At 37.2% G+C, this 22,743-nt stretch overlaps 2 protein-coding genes across 2 annotated transcripts; one reads left to right on the top strand and one right to left on the bottom strand.

Annotated features, from left to right (window-relative positions):
- Positions 1-6: 6 nt before the first annotated feature.
- Positions 7-6,823, bottom strand: LOC121647045 (kelch domain-containing protein 10-like). Its single transcript, XM_041996184.1, has 11 exons — positions 6,604-6,823; positions 5,893-5,985; positions 5,538-5,759; positions 4,578-4,732; positions 4,350-4,498; positions 4,158-4,242; positions 4,015-4,081; positions 3,889-3,936; positions 3,660-3,799; positions 1,647-1,897; positions 7-1,614 (listed from the first exon to the last, which is right to left on the bottom strand). Exons 1-10 carry the CDS (start codon positions 6,686-6,688, stop codon positions 1,688-1,690), a joined length of 1,254 nt encoding a protein of 417 aa, XP_041852118.1. The 5' UTR covers positions 6,689-6,823; the 3' UTR covers positions 7-1,614; positions 1,647-1,687.
- A 4,112-nt stretch (positions 6,824-10,935) lies between these two features.
- On the top strand, positions 10,936-22,111 carry LOC121647046 (ubiquitin-conjugating enzyme E2 H-like). Its single transcript, XM_041996185.1, has 7 exons — positions 10,936-11,209; positions 15,035-15,111; positions 15,309-15,383; positions 15,490-15,529; positions 15,766-15,818; positions 19,005-19,133; positions 19,436-22,111. The coding sequence occupies exons 1-7, from the start codon at positions 11,157-11,159 to the stop codon at positions 19,558-19,560; spliced, it is 552 nt and encodes a 183-aa protein (XP_041852119.1). The 5' UTR covers positions 10,936-11,156; the 3' UTR covers positions 19,561-22,111.
- The last annotated feature ends 632 nt before the right edge of the window (positions 22,112-22,743 follow it).

Genomic DNA, 22,743 nt, shown 5'->3' with positions numbered 1-22,743 from the left:
ACGTGCCAATTTTAAACCAAGTGATAGATTTATTGAGGAGACTGTTTCACAATTAGATGTAACATGCCATGAATGAGAAGTTGAGTAAAAAAAAGGCTCTGAAGTAGAAAAATGATCAGATGGCATGATGCTGTACAAACAGTATGTTAAACTCGACGCAGAGCTGCTGTAACAAGAGGCCAATAAAGACAAATGTATTGAAGCATCAGTACAGTATTTAATGACAGTCTGCAGTAACTACTAAAGGACTGCAGGTGTTCCTAAATTTGGTTTCACATAAATATGTAAGCTGGTTGACATTTTGACTATGATGAATGTCTGAAAGCTCCTCACACCCGTCACAGTATTCAACATCCTGAGTGTACCACCTCACACACTGACAAGTACTTGTTTTATAAAATTACTCACCAAGTACCAAAGCATTAAAGGAAAAAAGTGTGTGTGTGTGGGGGGAGGGAAGGAAGGGGGATACTTACTGTATGTAACATTGTAAAAGGTTAAAATGCAATGTAACCATATAGTAAGAACTGAACGTAACAACAAAAATCACACTGGGAAAAGAAAAAAAAAAAAAAAAAACAGCTTTATGTTCAGGTACATTTCAAAAGGTTCAAGATGAGCAGCACAGTGTTTCAAATAAATAAGTAAAAAGGTCTCTGGGTTTACGTTGATGTGGAGTTGGAAGGATTACTTCCTGATAGATGGGTATCAAGGCTCACGTAGAGAGCACCAAGTAAACCATGAACACAGTTCATAGAGTAATAACCCATTTAAATCCTTAAAAAGAATATTTTAAAATAAATGTAATTTAGAAAATCAGAAGGCACTCAAAGAATGAAGAAAAGGCTTCACAATCACTGTGAAGTGGCTGGTTTATCAATTCATAAATCAAGAGAAAGAACAATCGAGGCTCAGGAAGTTTCACAGTGATGTTAAGTCACATGAGTCTGAAAGAGCATGTTAAAAAAAGAAAAAATTACAAAACCCTAATGTGATTAGTGAGGAGAATGTTTCTCAATTTTAACGGCAGAGCTATAGTAACCCCTTAAAAGCTGAAACGTGATGGTCTAAATCAGTGATCTGATTGAGCTAATGGGACTTTCACACTTACATGTCCATGCTTTGTCAGTAGAGGGCTCTGGTCTGCAAATCTGCTTTCTAACCTATTAAACTGTATACAAATTCCACCTGTTAGACACAACCATAATGATTTTAATAGTTTCCGACAGCCATTAAAAACATTATGGCATTCAAAAGTTTTTTTCAGCAACAAAAAAACAAGCCCATCACAAACTGAAATAATAAAATAAAGCATTTGCCTTTCAGCAGCTGATTTTTCAAGGATTTCACAACTTACTCTCATGCTACACGAGTTGTTTATGATAAATAAATAAAACCAGCATGCACAATTTAAAAGACAAATCCAGAAACCTTCCTGAAAGTGTATTGAGGATTAAATCAGCACAGTCTGCTGGTGCCTCAGAAAGACACTTGAAATTCTGACAGGGAAACTCAAAACATTGTTTAAAAAAAAAGGCATAAAAAGGCATTTAAAGTGTTTTCAAAACTATCTGACATAACGAATCTGTCTTTGACCCCCTTACCACCAACTGTATCGTCTGCTACAGTTGGTGGTAAGGGGGTCAAACAGTTGGTTACAGACTGCTGCTCCACGTACCACTTCAAACTATTTGAGCCTCTGAATTAATGTGTGTGTCAGTCCCAGGCTGAGCAGCTGAAGGGTGGACAGCTGAGTTAAGTGAGGGAACATTTTCAGCAGTTTCTCCCAGGTCAGTTCCAGCAGACTGGGCACCACCAACCACACTTTATACAAAGAGGCAGTCCTTCGGTTTCCAGAAATGTTGACGACACCGCCATGGACGTACATACAGCCAGCCTGAGGAAGAGGACCAGTAAATGGAACATAAAAGTCATGCTGTCACAAAGTTCATGAAGATATCTGCCTTTAAAACTCTGTACAGTAATCTGCTTTCCAATTGAGACCTTGCAATGTACTCAAAATCCACCAACTGCTGATCAATCCAGCACACCAGCTTGGAGGAATTTCATCCCACTCTGGAAAGGACCACTTCAACTCTGAAATGGTGGCTTTCTTACATGAACTGCTCACTTTAAGCCCAGTCACAATATTTTTTAGATAAAAATATCAACACTTTGGCTTGGTTATTCTAAAATATTAAATTTATTCTTGTGAGTTCAGGCTCACTGTCTTCAGATTCAGCTGATGGACAGACTTCAACATTTCCCTTCACTGAAAAACCCTACCGCTAGAATGTTTTATATAAGATTCATGATGGAGCATTTTTCCTTCTCCGAATGTAAAACTTATTAAAAGCAAAAAGCTCCACTTTAGTCTCATCTTAGTTGTCTGTATAACGTTTAGCAAATTATGCACTAGAGCTGTGCATCTTCACTGGTCTCTTGCAGTGAAGCAGTGTGTTTTTGCACTCTGCCCCTCCATGTCTGATCTCCCCCCACAGTGATGTGCTTTAAGCCTCACTCTTACCCACTTTTATTCTCTGGCTTTTAACACCATGCGAGTTGTGTGGTCCTCTGTCTATATATTTATTTTATCTTTTCACTTGTTTTTATTGTTTTAATAAGAGCTGGTGGAGCTAAGGTGGTGGAGGTTATTGTGTTTATTTTATTAATCAATATTGCTGATTTTGACATGCAAAACTTTGGAGACATATTTTTCCTTTTAAAATGTGCTTTAGCCTTAAGCTAACTTAACGGTTTTACACATTATGATGTGCAACGTTATGTGATTTCACCAACACAATGAATGTATTTGTAATGTATTTTCTGTATGTTTGCTTAGTTTTACAGTTTTCCTAAGTGAAATTTCTGCCTCCAGCCAGCTGAGCTGTTGCAGCAGGTTAGATCACGCAAGCAACGGCAAAATATATACAATATTATAACCGATTGTTAGTTGCTGCATCGATGCAGAATCGTCCGCATCTCAGTGCATCGTAGAAGCAATTAAATTCAACACCCCTACTATATACTATAAATTTGATGACTGTATGTTTGTGGTATTTATTTAGGATTGCTTAAAAATTAATTGGAAAAACATTTGCATGAAAACTACTAAAAAGTTGGGTACAGGCCAACTTAGAAGCAATTAACTTTTTTAATGTTGATCTGGATCTTACTCTGGGAATTCTTTTTATTCAGTTTTTGTAAAGTTATATTATTTCACCTCATATCCACTGTTCCTGGACAGCAACTATATTTTTTCTATTGATGTTGGAAGTTCTGATGATGTTGGATTCACAAATATCAGCTTTTACTTCTTTTATGTGAGAAGCCTCTCAGGCCATTTCACATCACACTTTTTGTTTAACAGTGCTCTCAAATTGTATCCATTTGTGCACACTCTGAATGTGTACCAGTTTATATTAAATCACTTATAAACAAGCTATTATGAGCACCAACAATTCAGAAATTTACCTTGTTATCTACATAACACACTTCTTCGAACATGTGATCAGACGTTGGAAAGATCCTCTCTTCTTATTCTCAAAGATATAGAAGCTTATTTTCCTCAAATAATGGAGTAGAATATTGTGTCCTACTTGTTTAATGCAGTCATTTGTCTTCTACTAGAATGATATTTATGCAGATATTTTACTCACCGGCGTGACAGCAGCACAGTGAAAGTAGGCTGGTTCTGGCATGACAGTTGGGAGCCTCGTCCACTGAAATGTCTGCAGGTTAATCTTCCACAGGTCAGACAGGATGGACTCACCGTTATAACCCCCACATATAAATACATCTGCAAAAAGGTATTTACAAAAGAGCAAATCATGACATGAAGTGTAAAATCAAAAATTTTTCAACATTACGGCCTGAAATACTACTCACCTTCTCTGACCTGCACACAACTATGACATCGGCGAGCAGAAGGATATCCTACGACGATCATAAAACAAGTTAATTTCAGTCTGAGGTTTCCAAAACCCTCTATTCAGCTAATAAATCTAAATATACCTAGTTTTTCATGGGGTTTAGTGATGATTTCCTCCCAATAATTTGTCTCCAAATTATATGCATGAATCTGATGAGAAGAAATATTAAATTAAAACAAACTTAAAACTAAATAAAATTAACTCTTTAGTTGTAGTTTTTCTCACTTTGTCCAGTGGATACGATGTCCAGGAAGTGCCACCCCCTAAAATGTAAATTCTATGTCCGTCGTGAGCTAGCTCGTGTCTGTACCTGGAAAATCATTCATTAATTTTCAATCTGCAGCTGAAAATTTAGTTAAAATGAAACACACTGGATATTAGCTGGAGCTGTGTCCAAAATGATATCTTCAGACTGACCTCTCTTCAGGCAGATCGGATGGCGCGTTGTTAGGTTTGAGGTGGGTCCACTCTCTGGTGGTCAGGTCCAGCCTGTGCAGGTCAGTACTGTACAGGTAGCCTGTTGTACCTCCAAATACATACAGGTACCCATTTATTATGACCATTGCCTGGAAAACAAGAATGCTGATGAATGTGTAAGAGGAAAACACAGTGAGACAGAACAGTACTTAAGGAGCAAAATATTACCTGGCCATAGATCTTATTGGGTCTCTTCCCTCTGCAGGTGAGCAGGTTCCATCGTCTGTACTGAACATTGCAGACATGGATGTCATTGCCGTTGTTTTCACCAAAAGGAATTCCGGTGCCACCAAATACAAGCAGGTTGTTCCCATGTAACACAGCTAAGAAAGAGAGACACAAACACACACATATATGTCCTCAAACATTTGTACAGCCTAACATCTTAAGTTCCAACAGAAAGTTGGCTCTGAAATTCAGACTATGCTTTTCAAAATACATGGTCTGTATATCTTTTGAATATCATCTTTCAGAAGTGCATGTAGACGATGAATCGATATAGAATCGAATCAGATTTAATCTAACCAATTCAGGCTGTTGTGAATCAAATCGATACAGGATGTTAGTGATGATGCCCTATTGAAAACACATTTAGAAAATACATGAATATGTTTTTCTCCTTTTTTTTTTGGCTGGATGTACGTACCCAATGCCCTGCTGCTATAACACCAGCTTTTCTCAGTTTGTGATCAATAAAGTTAATTTAGCATCAAGTCATTATTAAAATCAAAACAACCACAGAGAGTTGCACAGTTGTTTTAAAGGCCTACACTTCTTTGCATTAATCTGATTATAAAATAGTATGTTCTCTTTGCATGAGAAGGTTTACAAGATCAGATTAACTAACACAGCACAAGCCCAAACTAGTAAGTATCTGATACTTGGGGTAGAAAATGTTAAATATTTCATCCACTGTCACACTGCAGCCTCCTCTGGCACACAGCAGAAAGCAAAAAACCAGCAGCGCAGAAGGTTAAACCAAGTGATGTTAAAAAACAGCGTCTAACCATTCTACTTCTAGAAACTCAATTTTTTATACCCCCAGATGAGCCTACATCCCTTTCAGAGGGCACTAGCTCAACCCTGTTTCTGAAACTTTGTTGAGTTCTGACACTCATCAGTCCTTACCTGACATGGATGCCAGCTCTGTGGGCATATAGCCTTCTGTGCGGACCTGCTGCCAAGTTGCTGTGGCAAAATGAAACCGCCAAAGTTCCCTGAAAAGAGGGTAATCCTCATTCTCCGACCCGCCTGCCTCCTCAAAGTCTGGGTTGTAGCCTCCAAACACATAAAGGTTAGTGCTGTCTGCAACACAGCGATGTCCACTGCGGGCAGGTGGTATACAGTGTCCTGCCGGAAGAACAAGTCACAGACAGTCTGCAAAACCCTCACAAAACCCACACATTTTCATCTTTAGTGAATCATTTTTTTAAATAATTAATAAAATAATTATATATAACACTGGTCTCTGAGGTTTCAGCACCTTCTCTCAGAAACCTATTGGGGATCCGCAGATTGGTGCAGGTGGGGGAAAAGATGCGTCGAGCTTGAAGCCATCGTGCTCGTTTCTTGGAGCCTAAAAAATACAAAGCCAGAGACCCAGAAAACGTGTTAATTTATTGGATTTAGTCACTTTATCTGCTTGCTTTTGTGAGTCAATGATGAGAAAAATTACAAAAGTACTAGATATCAGAATATTATTACCTATTTCTGTTTAAAAAGTTATAATACATTTTATTTGATGTCACAAGTTGAACACATGGAAAGGGGGTTGGGGGGGCTTTAAATTACAAGCAAGTACTGTAAACTTCACAGTACAGAATTATTCCGTATAGAGATTTGAGCAGCCCTGTTCCCTTGTTTTTCACAACACACCCACATGTTAATTTCTGTACAGAGAGCCAGACCACTCCGGAGAGAACATGAACAATAGATCTGGATAATGCTTGCGCTTCCGTAGCACTGTTAGCTAAGACTTTAGTCCAAAGCTCGAATCGCTAGCATTACACAAAGCCCACACATTAAATGATTCAGATCTGCACAAACAAAAATAAACACCCACCCACACACACACACACACACACACACACACACACACACCCCAACGCTACCAACATTATCAACATTTAGCTCTTGCTTTGGTGTTGGTGTAAAACTAGCTTGCACTAGCTGGCAGGCGGTTTTGTTTACAAACCTGAGTCCCGATTGGAGGGCCTCCACGTCAGTTTCTCAAACTTATTGAGCTGACTGAAAGTTCTGACCTGTTCAGGCGACGACATCTTTTCAGAGGACACAGAGAGGGTTCACACCCAGACCTGAACAAGAACCCACTTTAATCTGCCCAAATGTCGTAGCATGAGGCAGCAAGCGAGTTCCAGCTTCCTAGCAAAAATAAAAGAAACAGCTGCTGTTGTCTGCAACGTCACAACCAGCTGGTCTGTACTGGCCAATCAGAGGAGGAGGAAACCCGTGTCGCATTCAAGAGCAACATGGAAATGTTTAAAAGAGTAAAACCAACCAGTGTCGAACATTAAAATAAAGGTCGATTAAAGCGTAACAAGAGTACACCCTGTTTCAAAATAAGCACAGTGATATTAAATGCGCCCTCTAATACACTAAAATCGATAAATGCTAGAGCGTCACCCTGCTTTACTTGTTTCAATAATGTCCCTGAATTATACAACATAAACTGCATATTAAACAAATTTTTCATCTTTTAAATGTTGTTGCGGTCTCCAACAATAATAGTCTTTAAAACACAACAAAAGCGCTAGAGTTTAACAGAGTAGCTCCATCCAGTTTAAGTGACCCAGTGTGTTTCTTTTGCATCTTTAAACCATTTTGTAATGCCGGTTTATCTGACTGATTATTTATTTTGCAAGATTCCTTACATGTTTGCTAAACTTTACTGGTTACTTACCTGCAGAAGAGCTGGTATCAAGAGCCATGGAATGGCTACATAAAAGCATCAGGATAAATTAAACCACCCTATAGTCAAATATAAAGATCAAAACTTTGTAGTGATAATGTTGCTGAATGAGAAATCATATCCTATGATAGAACGATTCTCTGACAGTAAATCCTCCTCTATAAGCAGTAAGCCAATACATATGGGTTCCAAGAACCTAACAAAAACGAGACAGGCGTAGTTATTTCTTTGCATGATATGACCACGCAGAGTAACTTAAACACAGTGCAGGAGAGTCAGCTATATGTTTTAAGTGACTCCTTTGGATGAAGAGTACCAAGAGTCAACCTTTCCCCTAGATCTTCAGGGGCTGCATAGTTGACATGTAATCTGGATTTGAAGCTCACTGGGAGGAGCTGAAGGAGCAAAACAGAACAAACAGGTCAACCCCAAGAAAAGCTTCTATGCCTTGGCCACAGAGCATAAAAACAGACACTGTATGATTCATAACAGCAGTTCTGCTTTATAGCTGACTGTATAAAAGCACAACAACCAAGTCTGAATTTAAAACTATTTTCTTACACTGAGGTCTCCACTCTTAAATCAGATACTAAAAATATTTCACAGCTGGGCCCTTTTACCATGTCTTTTACCAGGTCCACCTGTTCATTCAAAAATATCTTTCTGCTTTGCTGTTTCACCTTACCAGATGGCTAAAATATTTTACAGATAGGTCAGCAGTCAGAATCCAAGCCATTGTCCACTCAGATTGAATCAATACAAAGATCCATTCAGATTTATATAAGTCAGCACTTAACATCAATCTATCCAAATGGCTTGTAAAGTAATTAGCTTAGCCAAGAGATTCCTCACAATTCAGTTAGTTTTTTTTTCTTTTGGTTAAAGATTAAAGTAAATGAACAGCATGTTCTGAATGTGAGGAGTTGTTCAAAGATAAAACCACTGAATGAGCTAATCAGCTAATTTAATTAGATTTTTTTTTACTAGAAAGAGCTGTGTTGGATCTATGATTTTCAATAGATCCAGACAGGTTAATCTTACTGATTACACTGGCTTTTACACAAAGCCCAGTGTGAGTCAGACTGACATGAGCTCTAAGATTTAATCTTTAGCTGAATGTGCACAAAAAAAGAAAATAAATAAATAAATTATGCATTCACAATATATTTTACACAAAACAATGTTTTTAACCTAATCTAAACTTTGACTTGTGGTTGAAGATCATTTGTCTTTGACAAACATTCATGAGACAGAGTTAACTAGAGACAGGAAATAAAGAGTAAGCTGAAATTAAACTTAGCACAAAAATAAAGGAAATTTGTGTACAGTATTTCTATTTATCCCCTTTAATAATGCCAGTTGGTGTTGTATTATTCATCTCTGGAAAGCTTGCCTAGTGACCTTTACATTGTGAAGGTTACAACAAGGTATAATTAGTAAAACAGCTAATGTGTGGTAGTGGCCCACCACCAGCTTGGCCACATTTGGCTGTGGGATGGCATCCCATTTCTCAGTCAGGAGTTGAAGGTCAGCTAGTGTGGTGATTTGGTCACTAGCATATACAACACAGCCAAGCTGATCTCACAAGTGTTCAACTGGGCTGAGGTCTGGACTCACAGCAAGCTACTCTATCCTCTCTACTCCAAGATTCAATGATCCTGGCTCTGTGAGAGCCTCGTCCTTCTGGAAGATGAAGTAAGATCCCAGACTCTGGAGATTATTCAGCAATTTTATAGGTTTAAAACTACTTTAAAAACATAAATAAATAAATAAATAAATAAATCTTTGTTAGTTTTAATCCTCAACTTCTCAAAAAGATATCCAACATATCCAACTATAATTTACTACTACTACTTACTTCACTACAGCTTTGGCCAATGAATAAGACTCCGGGTTTAACTCCTTGATGTTTATTGTCACAAATTTGCAAGAAACTATTTTTGGCATTTTCTTTTATTCTATTTAGTTTTTGTCCACTCGATTTACTTAATGTATTTATTTGTTTGTTTGCTTTTTAATTCTATTTGTATCTTTTTTTCTATGTGATTCACTTATTATTTGGTGCTATTTGTTTATTTATTGTTATTAATTTATTTAATTGTATTTTGTTTCATTTGTCTTTTTGTTATTTCTTTTTCTCATAATTTTTCCTGTATTTTTTTTTATCAGATTTTTTTTAAAATTGTAAATAAATTCAGGCTTTAAAGGATTAACCATCAATACAAACATACTATATGAAACTTAGCTTAATGTATGAGGAATGTAGAAAATGTGTGAAAATCTTTTCAAATATATTTTTTGGGGGTACAATCAGCTCCACATTGAAAGCTAAAATTCACACAAATCCTAACACCTTGCACCTTAGAATGAACCGTTAAACTTTATAAAATCTGGTGTCTGAAAATATAAATGGACAAATTTGGCAAACAGGAAGGTAAAGGCACAGAAACTATATTCTTACTCTGAAGCTCCCCTTGATTAAATAAAAGAAACATTTTGGCATCTCAAATGCCCTAAACTATTAAGTTTTAATAGGAAATTGTGTCATGTAAATTTTTTTTTATTATCACGAACAAGCTTTTTAAACAGTCTTGAAGTGCACCAAAATTTCATCACAGGATCTGCAGATATTTCTTGCAACTGTTGGTGTCTTAAAACATGTGCCCACAATACAAAATGCCAACTAGACCTGCATGGAAGGATTGGCAAAAGTAATAAACAATATGCCAAGGACCATGCAGGCAAAGGTCAGGTGTTTGTATGGGGTATTTTGGACAGATGGTAAAGAAGAATCTACTGGTTTCTGTAACTAAGGATACACTTCCACAAAAGAATGTTTATTATTATTATTATTATTATTATTATTATTATTATTATTATTATTAGCAGCAGTAGTAGAAGTAGTTGTATTAACATGTTTGATTAGCTGATTTAGGTGTGGAGGCAATATTAACATTACTTTTCAATTCTGCCTGTGTCTTATATGATAATTGCTCATCTATCATTTATACTGTAGTGCTTTGGCCAAAGAAAAACTGATACAAAAAACCCAACAAAACAAAACAAAACAGCAACAACAACAACAACAAAAAAAAAAAAAAACAACAACAACAACAAAAAAAACAAACACTACACTACTAGATGTAGGTTAGCTGAATACATTCATATAAATGTTGAACAAGCAAAATAAAATATTTCTAAAGAGAAAAGAAAAACCATTTATAAAACCATTGTTTAGGCTAAGCGCCTGAACTGAATCTACTATATAACTATTCATGTTTATGATTCATGTCATTCACGTGACACAACTTGTACTAATGTGCTTATTTCGGGCCCTCAATAAGTCAATTTTGACATAGATGCAAACATGATAGACAAGCACACACTTGATCTCGAATCATTAATTGACCAAGCTTTTCTAAAACAAATAGCTAGAGGTACATTTTTATACCAACTTGTCGTATTCCATCTTTGTTGAAATTTAGAAGCAGTGTAATAGGGTTGATAAACTGCAAATTGACATTATGGCTGTGTTCTGGAAATGTACTTCTATTCTTGAGCCCCTCCTCTGATTGGTCTGGTCGCTGGAGGTTGATGTCACTGGCAGAGTCTTCAGGACAGGACACAACTAGGTAGAGCTGATCAGGGAGACCGTCCACAAGAAAAGTAGGCGATGTTGCAGCTAGGATATTGTTTATGGACATTGTGGGAAGGCTGTTGATACAGTCCAGGAAGGCTTGTAGGTATTTTCAAGCTGAAAGGTTGAGGTAGCCTCATAACCGCAGTATTTTTAGATCACTTCTGAAAGGTATTAAAAAATGTCGTCTCCAAGTCCGGGCAAGAGGCGAATGGATACCGACGTGGTGAAACTGTATCCTTTCCAGTACAAAAACAAGCCTAAACAGTCAAATGTACTAACCACGTCTTTTTTAGGCAATTGTCAGTTGTTTTATTGTGATTTATTACATAATTTTCTCGATGGCTGCTGTGTATTATGTGTAAGTGTGTAACGCTGAATACTTAATGGTCAGGCTCTGTCTATCGTTAGTCTGCGGGTGTGCAAACGTTAGCTAGTTAGCAGAACGGCGAACTAAATGTACTCTTATTTAACGTTATTCGCCAGAACTCACTTAGCATTAGCTTGCTAGTATGTTAGCAGTGTTCGATCTGTTTGTATCAACAGTGAATTAGCGATGGCATCTGTCGCAATACAACGTTGGCTGTTAACTCTGTTAGCTTTTAACATTGTTAGCCTTGGCTTGAAAGCGTTAAGTCAACCTGTTAGCCAACAATACGATCCCATGGGACTGACAACACACTGTGAAGTAAAATCTCAGGATGTTTTACATTTTAGAAACACTTAAATGAAAAGACATGTACATTAAGTCATAAATTGGTAACGTCAACGCTATGGTAGCTAACCGTCTAGCATGCTACCACTAAGAGAACAATTAAGCTCGATGAAGAGACGATCTTTGATAAAGTCGATAGATAACTGCAGTACATTGTTAAACGTAAAAATAACAGTTCATCAATACTTAGACAATTTCTTCTTTTTATTTGGCAAAAAATCTCCGGTTGTGAACGAATTTGCCAATTAGAAACAAACAAATCAGAAATTATCACGATAAATAAGTCACGGCTGGCATGATTACCATGGGAAATGAAGATAAAAACGTAATGCAAAAATCTTTAAAACATTTAAAATATCGGTTTAAAGACGCAAAGAAGAAAATATGAATTTGAATTGAATGGGCATGATATTTTCATGATTAGTTTTTTTCTGTACACCATGATTCTCTTTGTGGTGTAATGCCACTTGATGTTTTGGTTGTTGGAAAGTCAACCAGAGCATTATTTTCTTCAATATGTTTACATGTTTAGAAGAATTTTTTGCTGCTATCAACTGAAGTTTTTGCATGAAAGGTTTTCTGACAGCGTGAGCTGAATTGTTTTGTTTTTGTCCTGCAGCTAGATGCTGCTCCCTGATTGGTCAGCTTGTTACCATCCGGAACATGGTAGAGGGCGGGCCTTCACACACAGCTGATCGAGGAACAACAAGCATGCTGTAGGGGCACATGCAGGGATGGGGGCTGGGAACATCCGTCCGTGGCAGGGACGGGACTGTGTACACTGACGCTGAGTTGGTCAACCTGTTGTTTTCACCCTCTAGAAATTAGAGCTGAAATAATTAGTTGTCTAAAGTTGATAAGCATGTGAATTAATAAGTTCAAGTTTCAGAAATGTTTGTTCTGGATCTTAGAATATACATTAAACCATAAAAATAAATAAAGGATCAGGCTTCGGAACTTAATATTTTATTTATTTTATTTCTAACATTTTATTAGCTGAATGCATTTAGATATTTTTACCTAAGTACCTAAGCTAATATATTAGAAGGGAGAAAGAAAATAAAGTTGATATAGAGTTTGAACAATAGACGAAAACATTTTCAGTTTTATTCAAAATGTATTTGAAAAACAAAAGCTCAAACCTGTATTCTGTTACACCTGAGGACAATATATATATATATTTTTTTTTTTACTGTTTTTGATAATTTTTTGATCCTCCTTAATCCCATAAATCACATCCAATTAAGGGGAACATCTAATACGCACACATTGTTCTATATTTGTCAAAACTCAAGTAAATACTTTGAGACTAGTTTATGCATTCTTTATTGCAGACAAACAGGAGTTTGTCATGTGGGTGGGTTTGGAGTTGCCATACATTTATTTATCAGCAGAAGCAGAAAAACATAACTCTACATTTAAAGGCCTTCATATAAAACAAAACGATTTATTTATAATATATAGTAGGCCTACATTTAAAATATTTTGACTAATTTGTAGCAAGATTATTGCTGGACATAAGTTCACTTTAACCATTGTATAACAGTAGAGCAGTGTAGTGTCATTAAAAATAAAAATTTTAACCACTGAACAGTTTTTAACACGTTTCTGCTTGGAAAATACAAACAAAGCTGTTTGCTTTTTTTTTCCAACTGACAAAAGTAGTATCTGGATAAGATATCTAGGAGGGTAAGGTATGAGTCAGTGAGAGAAACTGTGTTTGGATCCACTCATTTGCTCTTGTAGTTCTTGTTTCACCAGTTCTTGAGAGCTTGGGAGCAGCATAGGAGAAAATTCCATCATTCTTAAGATCAAGAAGTGGAGATTGAACCATCTCACATCACACTGACCTGCTGCCACAGATGTCTTTCCTGCTCCCAGATATTTCTGGTTAAATATACGTAGACATCCACTGAGGCTGTGGGGATTCTGTGTATTAAATCGAAATGCCAGAGTTTTAAACATAGACCTAAACTGATTAAGAAGGGCAGAAATGTTTGAAATTTGTCCAGTATGATGTGGACAATATAACCAGCACCTGCAGATTCCTTCAGAAATGCACATCTAAACCTTTGTTAAAAGTCTTACTCCTGGAGATGTAATCCAGGAGTGAAAACATAAGTGTGCTAACAACAGAGGAACAGAGTAATGATTCACAGTTGAAGTTCAACAGAGATGATTCTGACTCACTGGGCATGGACCTCTGGGATGATGTTGGCCTTCAAATCACCATCAATAACTACTTTCCTTGCTCTCTGTCATATAAGTGTTCCCATCTTTGAAGTCCTTTGCAACAGGAAGTAGATGGTAATGTTGAGATTAAATGGAGCTGGAACAGACAAGGGACATGAGAATCTGTTGTGGAAATTTCATATATTCACTTTAATAGTGTGTTATACTGATCACTCTCGAGATAAGCTTATTTAAAAACTTAAAAATAATTGAAAGTTTACAGGTTTGTATCAGATGGTGCTTCTAAAAGTACTGTGAGCTTTTGTCATAATGGAGGTTTTCCCTTGTGAAGTTACATTAACATGCAAGTGCTTTGCTGGAGTTTCTATGGAAAATCCTTGAGGGAAGATTGCAAGTGTACATCTACAACAGGTTTTATTTATAGGATGCTTTGCCTGACATCACATTTAGAGCAACCCAGTCTTCTTGGTCAGTGGTTTGCAACTGTTTTCTATGGAGGGACTGAGCTTTTTAAACCTCCTTAGCTGTTTATCTGTGTTTTTTTGCCTCCGGACAGTTATGCAAACAAGTTGTCTTGTGTTATTTGTGCTCAGTTAAAAGTTTATTATCATCTGAATTTTATCGTGGTCACATAGTTGGAATAGAGATGACAGAAGTATTTACGAGTGGATGATGTAACTGGGTGCAACACTAACTTTTGTGGGTTTTCTTCTTCTTTTCCCCCCCTTGTGCTATGTGTCAGACTCATGCAGTCTTTGAGAATAAATGTTCTCCACATTTCTGTGTTGCTGTCAGACAGCTGACTCAGTCTCATGTCTTGCTATCACCACATCCTGTGACAATGTTTCTTAATTTCTTTAACAGCTTATGATTGTGCCTTTATGTATGTTGTGCTGAAGAAAACTTTGATTTAAGACTATCCAGTCACATTGAGGTGTTTGAGGAAACGTATTTGTCTGACAGAGGCCACCACATTATTGATCTCAATGCCATGACTGATGTTATTGATCCCATGTTTGACTTCTGTCCACACAAGTTAACCAAGAGAAAAGGAGGTTTGTTTGTTCAGAACTGATTTGATTCAGTTTTTTAACTCGTTCTTTGCTTATTGGAGGTTTTTCGAACACATCTTTTCCTTAACCAGGAACCAGCATTGAGAGTAAGCACGAGGTCACTATCCTAAGTGGACTCAATGAATTTGTGGTCAAGTTCCATGGACCACCTGGAAGTAAGAGCTTTTGAAAGATTGACTTTCATCCTCCCTAATGTTTCTCAGCTGATTACATTTCCAGTAACAGTAAATTGTAAATAGAATTGGATTTGCATCATTAGATGTTTAATTAAGACCAATACTTAATTTTTCTTGAAATATCTTAGTTTAGGAGTTTTTAAAAATTTGTTCTTGATAAAATATGTCTTTTTAAGCACCGTATGAAGGAGGTGTGTGGAAGGTTCGGGTGGATCTACCGGATAAATACCCCTTCAAATCACCATCAATAGGTAAAAATTAAAAATAGTTGGAGCTTCAGAAGTCTTTAAGTTGCAGTATGTGTAAATTGTTTTTTCACATATAAGTTCTAAAATATCTGTCTTTTTTTACCCCCAGGGTTCATGAATAAAATCTTTCATCCCAACATTGATGAAGCGTAAGTAGGACAACTTTTCACACCAGTAGTTGTGTAAATTCAGTTTCATAACCGATGTTTGACCATCAGATTTGAACTTTTGAAAACAATCTCCCAGCTGTGTTTGCATATAAATATCCCCTTATTTGTAAATGTATTAAAATGTTTGGCACTCATCATCTAAAGGTTATTCTTGTTTTTAATTACAACTGGAATTTTTACTTTACATCATTTGTTCACTTTTTTTTTTTTCTTAGGTCAGGAACTGTGTGCTTAGATGTCATCAACCAGACGTGGACAGCTCTGTACGGTAGGTTGCAGTCACAGCTGTAATCAGGCCACTCATGCAAACTCTCACTGGTCAGTCAATGGATTTGATGGGCATTAATAGCCAATAAAACTCAAAGTGAGCAGCTTACACGGTACCTCTTCACACAGAGTATCTCGGTTTAATCGGCTTACGCAGTAGTGATAACTGCTGCTCGTATTGAGGTCATGCATTCAGGTAGTAAATGGTGAGCACACCACTTCAAGCAAGTATTTCGCTGCTTAAACCTAATATCAATTGTATTTGTAGTATCCAGATTTAGGTTCATGTGTGCAATAATCTGCCCAAATGACATTTATTAATGCATTGATTTGACTTGAAATGAAGAGAAACAGCAGCTAAGAAGTTTTTGTTCTTCAGTTTGTTTTCTAAACAAGTTTTATATGCGTGAAGACACCTTGATAAGTATGTGTGTATTTTGGTTGTGCTGTGTGAGACTGATGTGATGAAAAATGCAGACAGATGATGTTAAGCTGTCAAAATCCCACAGAATGATCCTTTAAATAAAATTATAGAATACCATTGGTAATCTGGCTGAAGGGTTGTGATTTTGTCAACATCTAATTAAAATAAAACTATATTGTTGACTGTAAATCATTTCAGTATACAGCTGAAACAAAAAAAAATAGACTATCACACAATTTTATTTTAGTAATTCAACTTAAAAAGGTAAACAAATATTTAGACTCATTACTTGCAAAGTGAGATATTTCAGTCATGTATGTGTTATAATTTTGATGATTATGGCTTACAGCTCTTGAAAACCCAAAAATCAAAATCTCAGAAAATTAGAATAGTGTGAAAGGTTCATTGTTGTAGCCTCTAAGTGCTGCACTCTAATCAGCTAATTAATCCAAAACACTCCTGAGCATTTAAATGGCCTCTCATTCTACTTCAGTAGAATTCACAATCATGGGGAATTTGCTGACCTGACAGTTGTGCAGAAAACCATCATTGACACCCTCCACAAGGAGGGAAAGCCTCAAAAGGTAATTGCAAAAGAAGGTGGATGCTCTCAAAGTGCTGTGTCAAAGCACATAAACAAAAAGTTGAGTGGAAGGGAAATGGTGTCAAAGAAAAAGGTGGAACAACCAGCAGGGATGACTGCAGCCTGGAGAGGATCGTCAGGAAAAGGCCATTCAGAAATGTGGTAGAGCTTCACAAGGAGTGGACTGAGGCTGGAGTCAGTGTTTCGAGAGCCACCACACAGACGGATCCTGGACCTGGACTTCACATGTTGTATTCCTCTCGTCAAGCCGGTCCTGAACAAAACACATCAGAAGCGTCTCACCTGGGCTAAAGAAAAAATGGAACAGGTCTGCTGAGCAGTGGTCCAGAGTGCTTTTTTCTGATGAGGCAAATTTTGCATCTCATTTGGAAATCAAGATCCAAGAGTCTGGAGGAAGAATGGAGAGGCAACAATCCAAGACACTTAAAGTGCAGCGTGACGTTTTCACAGTCTGTGTTGATCTGGGAGCCATGCCATCTACTGGTGTTGGTCCACTGTGCTTTATTAAGTCCAGAGTCAATGCAGCCGTCTACCAGGAGATTTTAGAGCACTTCATGCTTCCTTCAGCAGAAAATCTTTTCTCAGATGCTGCCTTTATTTTCCAGCATGACTTGGCATCTGCCCACACTGCCAAAAGAACCAAAACCTGGTTCAATGACCAAGGGATCACTGTGTTTGATTGGCCAGCATCTCTCCTGACCTGAACCCCATAGAAAATCTATGAAGTTCAGGGTTCAGACTCAAACCAGTACTGAGTTCATATGCATGGCCTTACTCTTTAGATGGTCTACATTTCTGTATTCAAAATCCCCTTTTTTTAATTTCATGTAATATTTTAATTTTGTGAGATTTGTTGGATTTTCATAAGCTGTAAGCCATTATCCTCGAAATTATAAGGAATAAATGCTTAAAATATCTTTTTGCATATAATGAATCTATATATTACTTTCTCTTTTTAAGTTGAATTACTGAAATATATAAAGTTTTGTGTGACGTTCTATTTTTTTTTTAGCTTCACCTGTAATTTAGAAGATATTTTTTCAAGGAATGCATCTGAATGAATGCTTGACTTTATTAAAGTGTCCCTGAAAAGACAGTTTGGGAACAAGTGAAGTAAAACGTTGACCTGTAAAGTATTTAGCACCTGTCACATTTGCAGCTAACACTATGGCTGCAGACATCATCATGTTCAGCACAGACCGAATGTTTTAAAATAACAGGAAGTGACATCACCGTACATGTACATCCTCCGCAATAAATCCGATAATGGACTGGCAATGTAAATACAGATTTTTTTAATGTCATATTTCAGAAGTGCATGATCAGACCAGATTATTTCAGTTGTCTGATTACTCCAAAATGTCAGATTTCGATGGTCACGTAAACATGCTTGATGTCAAAACCAATTAAAGGCTACATTTAACTGAAAATAGTTAAAAGACAAGACATATAAAGGTCTGTTTTGTTTGTTTTTATTATGTTTCAAATGCTTTCCCCAGGTGATACATAATGACTCTGATTGTTCCTTCTCTATCAGATGGAGGGAAAAAGTCCAAAATGCGTAAAACTAAATATATAAAGAGTTAACTTTACTGTAAATATGAGTTAAGTTACAGCAGTTACTCCATTCTCTCTGTTAACACCTCTAAATGCCAAATTTTATTACACCTAATGAAAAAAAAAAACACAAACAGCCAGTCAGGACTTGTACAAAGAATGTCTGAAAGTGTGCTGGAGTGTCTGGTTCTGGGACATTAGCAATAAATCTTTTTGGACCTGTGGATTGTGGGTGGGATCTTTGTGGGTTGGGCATGCTTCAACCAGATGCCTTCAGATTGTGATCTGGGTGTTTCGGAGGTCGGTTGAATACTTCAGGCTGTTGTTTCCTGAGCAGATCTTGTGGGCTCCACTGCTGCTACAACAGGGGAGTACTCTTGTAAAGAGAGGGAGGTTTAGGTGGGTACCAAGTACTAAAAGTATCCTTCATGTGAATGCCAGGATGTTGGTTTTCACATATGAGTATTGCATTGCTCATGTTTAGCTGCCAGGGATTTTAATGTTGTGGCCAACGCCTGTTTATTGAAATGGTTTGATGTTGATATTTCTCCTCAGATTTGTTGTTTTCTGTACTGACTGTTATTTTTCCCCCAATCCACCAGACCTCACCAACATCTTTGAGTCGTTCCTCCCTCAGCTGCTCGCCTACCCCAACCCCATCGATCCTCTTAACGGGGATGCTGCCGCCATGTACCTCCACCGGCCAGAGGACTATAAACACAAGATCAAAGGTAGCACTACAATGTTTTGCTCTTAGCAAGCTGCAGCTTTTTTTTTTCTTGAAATTGTGCATTTATTATTAGTTGAGTTTTGATTTTTAATGTTGTGCAGAACATGTGTAAGTCAGTACCATGAGGGCTCATCATCCATTAAATATAACTGCTGTGCTAGTCAATAATTAGTTTCAGTTGTTTTGTTTTTAAACTCCTAATTTTATAGAAAAGTTCTTTGCCAGTGCTCCTGAAATTGTCTGCTGATGTACCACAACCTATACTCTGAATCGTCTTTCTTCCTTCTTGTGTGTCTCTTCCAGAGTACATCCAGAAGTATGCCACAGAGGAGGCTCTAAAGGAGCAGGAGGAGGGTGGGGGTGACTCCTCTTCCGAGAGTTCCATGTCAGACTTTTCTGAAGACGAGGCTCAGGACATGGAGTTGTAGTGAAGGCAAAGCTGCCTTCACCTTTCAACAGACTGTCATTTCCTAAAGAGCAGAACCTCGGTACTATATTCATATTTAAACAAGACAGTTTTTTACAGCAACACAAGGATTTTTATTGCTACATGAGGATTTGCAGTATGACAAATAAATCCATATTTAGGGATTCATCAACTGCTTTCTCCCCCTCATCATCTTCCTGAGAGCCACTCTTGATCAAAAAGGAGTGCTTTGTTATTTCTGGTAATCTTTAGTGGCATCAGGTTTATCGACAGAGGCTGAACTGAACCATGAGACCAACGCAGGAGGACAGTCATCAACACATTTTCCCACAGGCCACATTTCACCACCTGTTGCGGTGTTTTCTTTAATCAGTGTTCCACTGCATCATTAAGCATCTTTCCTCTCGCTGTCAGCTGATGCCGGATGACAATCCACAATTTCTGAGCAGTTTCATCTTTAAAAGAGGGAGGAAAAGCTTCTTTTTTTTTTACACGCTGCCATCATGAGGAGCTGCCATTACAATCATCTCTTTTAAAGAGCCGAAGACCACAGTGTGTGTTCAGTGTACAGACTGCAGATGGCCTCTCCAACAGGACAGCACTCGGTGCAAACCTGCAAATGCATCGCACATTATCAAAAAGCATCAGCCATGACGATTCACACAAATGCCACAGCATGTGTGTGTGTCGGTGTGTGTGTCTGTGTGTGTATGCATGAATGTAATCCATTGATAACCTGTGTTGTGCTGGCCCCTGATGCTCAGCAGAAATCAGGAGAGAGGCTCATAACCCTTAAACCCTCTGCTCTTCAGCACCCACTTCTTCCTCCTCGTCCTCCTCCTCCTCTCCGTTTTAGGAAAGTGTTTGCCATTCTCTGAGTATCTTTGTGTATCGTGGCATGACACAGAAGTAAAGTTTGTGTAGGCCTTTGTGGAGCTGCATCGCTGTGGTCTTGAAGAGGACGCCTCTGTGTGTCAGCCTGGGGTTGTTGGGGATTGTTGTTGAACTTCTTAACTTTGCCTATTGCTTGTGTTAAACTATAATAGGTGTCTGACTTATGTAGGGATAGTTAGTTTCTTTGCGGGTGGTGAATCCTATCATAATGTATGGTTTAATAATTATATAATGCACAAGTTAAAAACTACTTTCCTGTAAAGATGAGACGAATAACACATCTTTGTTAGTAGGAAGACTCCGTTAAATCGAATCCTCCAAAGACATGTTGCACCCCTGCTCCTCTGCACCTCCTTATGTAAATGTGTCCATCAGAAATGATTATCGTTGTCCGACATAACCGTTTCAGCCATTCACATTTACTTTTTCATGCTTTTGATAGTTTGTTTTTTCTAAAATGGTGGGACCAAAATGTGACAGATCTGTTTGTTTCATGTATCCCGAATAGGGACTTCTCAGATTTGATTTGTGGTTAAAGAGTTTACATTGAGGTTGATGAGGTAAATTAATATTAATCCTCAAAAAATGGGTCAAACTTTCATGGGACTGTTTCTACTGCAGTTCAAACGCAAGTTTCTTGTCTGTCAGAAGATGCTTGAAAATCTTTTCTGGTTTACACCTGAGAAGGTTTTTGTGCCTGCCAGTGACAGAGTGGTGGAGGTGTTAGAAGTGGGACAGTTTTACTGATAAATTTCATAAGGGGACTGGTCTGTGTTTTCGTGCTGGCTGGAAGCCTGAAACATGTTTGTAACATGCACTCATTGCAATGCAGATCAGTATGTGTTAACTTCTGTAGTCAACAAGCAAAACAAAGAACCTTGCCACCATCAAAAGGGTAATTTCTTCTTGTCTGAGGAGAAATTAGACGAAATCAGAAACTAAAGTTGTAATCCCATCCTAGAAAATATTTTGACCTGCAAGAAGGGCTGTTGTGATAGTGATAGATGTCAAGTTCTTCTGACGTGCTATAAAAGTTTGTGTTAAAGCGCCTCATTAAAACGGCCCTAATTCGCCTTTGTTACCAAATACAATTTATGCTGGTGTTAAGTCTTAGGATGACATGATGTCAGTAAATTTTCAAATGCTACAAATACCAACCATTGACCAGCCTTGTTCGTCATCATCCAGATTCATCATTGTGTTTTTTTTTTATTAACATGACACATATATTTGATGCCTATAATTTTTCTGAATGTTTTTATTTTTATGTTTTAAGCCCTTTGTCCAGGATACAGATGACGATATCCCATTTTTTTTAAAAAGGCAAAAAAATCAATAAATGTGCTTCCCTTGTAACTTGAAAAAGGAAATAAACCTAAAAAAGAAATTATGCTGTTGTCAGTATTCTGTTGTTGATGATAGTTGTAAGTTGAGACGGAATGTTTTTCCACATTTATTCTCCAGGTTTTTATAAAGTTTGGTTCGCGTTAACTGGAGATGGACTTAACTGACTGATATATTGGTGTTATTTTTCAAATACAACTTTTGCCCACTAGATGGCAGCACACAGACGTCTTTGTCTTGGATGTACTTGCACCTTGAAGATTAATTGTACTAATATTTGACTAGGAAAAAAATAATGAAACAAGAGCTTTTAATTGTTTTGTGAAAATGTTTATATTATATACAAAAGATTGGAAAAAAACGTTTTTGGAAGTTTTAGTCTCATTTCCGAAAAAAAAATCCTTTGGCCTCCTGGACGGATGCCCAACGAAACGGTTCATTAATGCAGGAATATCACAAGTGTAGCTGATTAAATTAACAATGCTTGTAATCCTAAATCCCTTACCCTTTTCAAACCTGAGGGCCTGAGGTGAAAAACGTTAAGAACAAATTGTACCAAAGTCCCATAATTGCTACTTTGGAGACCTGTCTTTAAAAGATCTCTAATTTTGTTCTGCTTCAGTTGGTGTCATGTTTCTGGTATTGTGTTATAAATAATAACAAAATTAGTACATATTCAATCAATAAAAATACAAAATGAAAAGATAAGACAACGCATGGAAGTAGGCTATATTTTAAAACAAAAAATATATTTTAGCTGAATTTGTTCCAGATTTCTTTTTAATTAAACCTTTTTAAAACAGATTAGACTTTTTTTTATTAAGGTCATTTTTGTTTATGGATAATAAAGATGAGTAAATTACCGGATGAATGCATGCTGTCATCATGCTCTGACCAAGACTGTAATGATGTAATGAAAAATTCATTGCTGTGTGGCCACGCTGCC

This window comes from Melanotaenia boesemani, chromosome 10, assembly GCF_017639745.1.
Source record: "Melanotaenia boesemani isolate fMelBoe1 chromosome 10, fMelBoe1.pri, whole genome shotgun sequence".
In the NCBI taxonomy this organism is placed as follows: domain Eukaryota; kingdom Metazoa; phylum Chordata; class Actinopteri; order Atheriniformes; family Melanotaeniidae; genus Melanotaenia; species Melanotaenia boesemani.
Note: the sequence above shows the minus strand (reverse complement) of the source record. Positions and strands in the feature narration are given on the sequence as shown.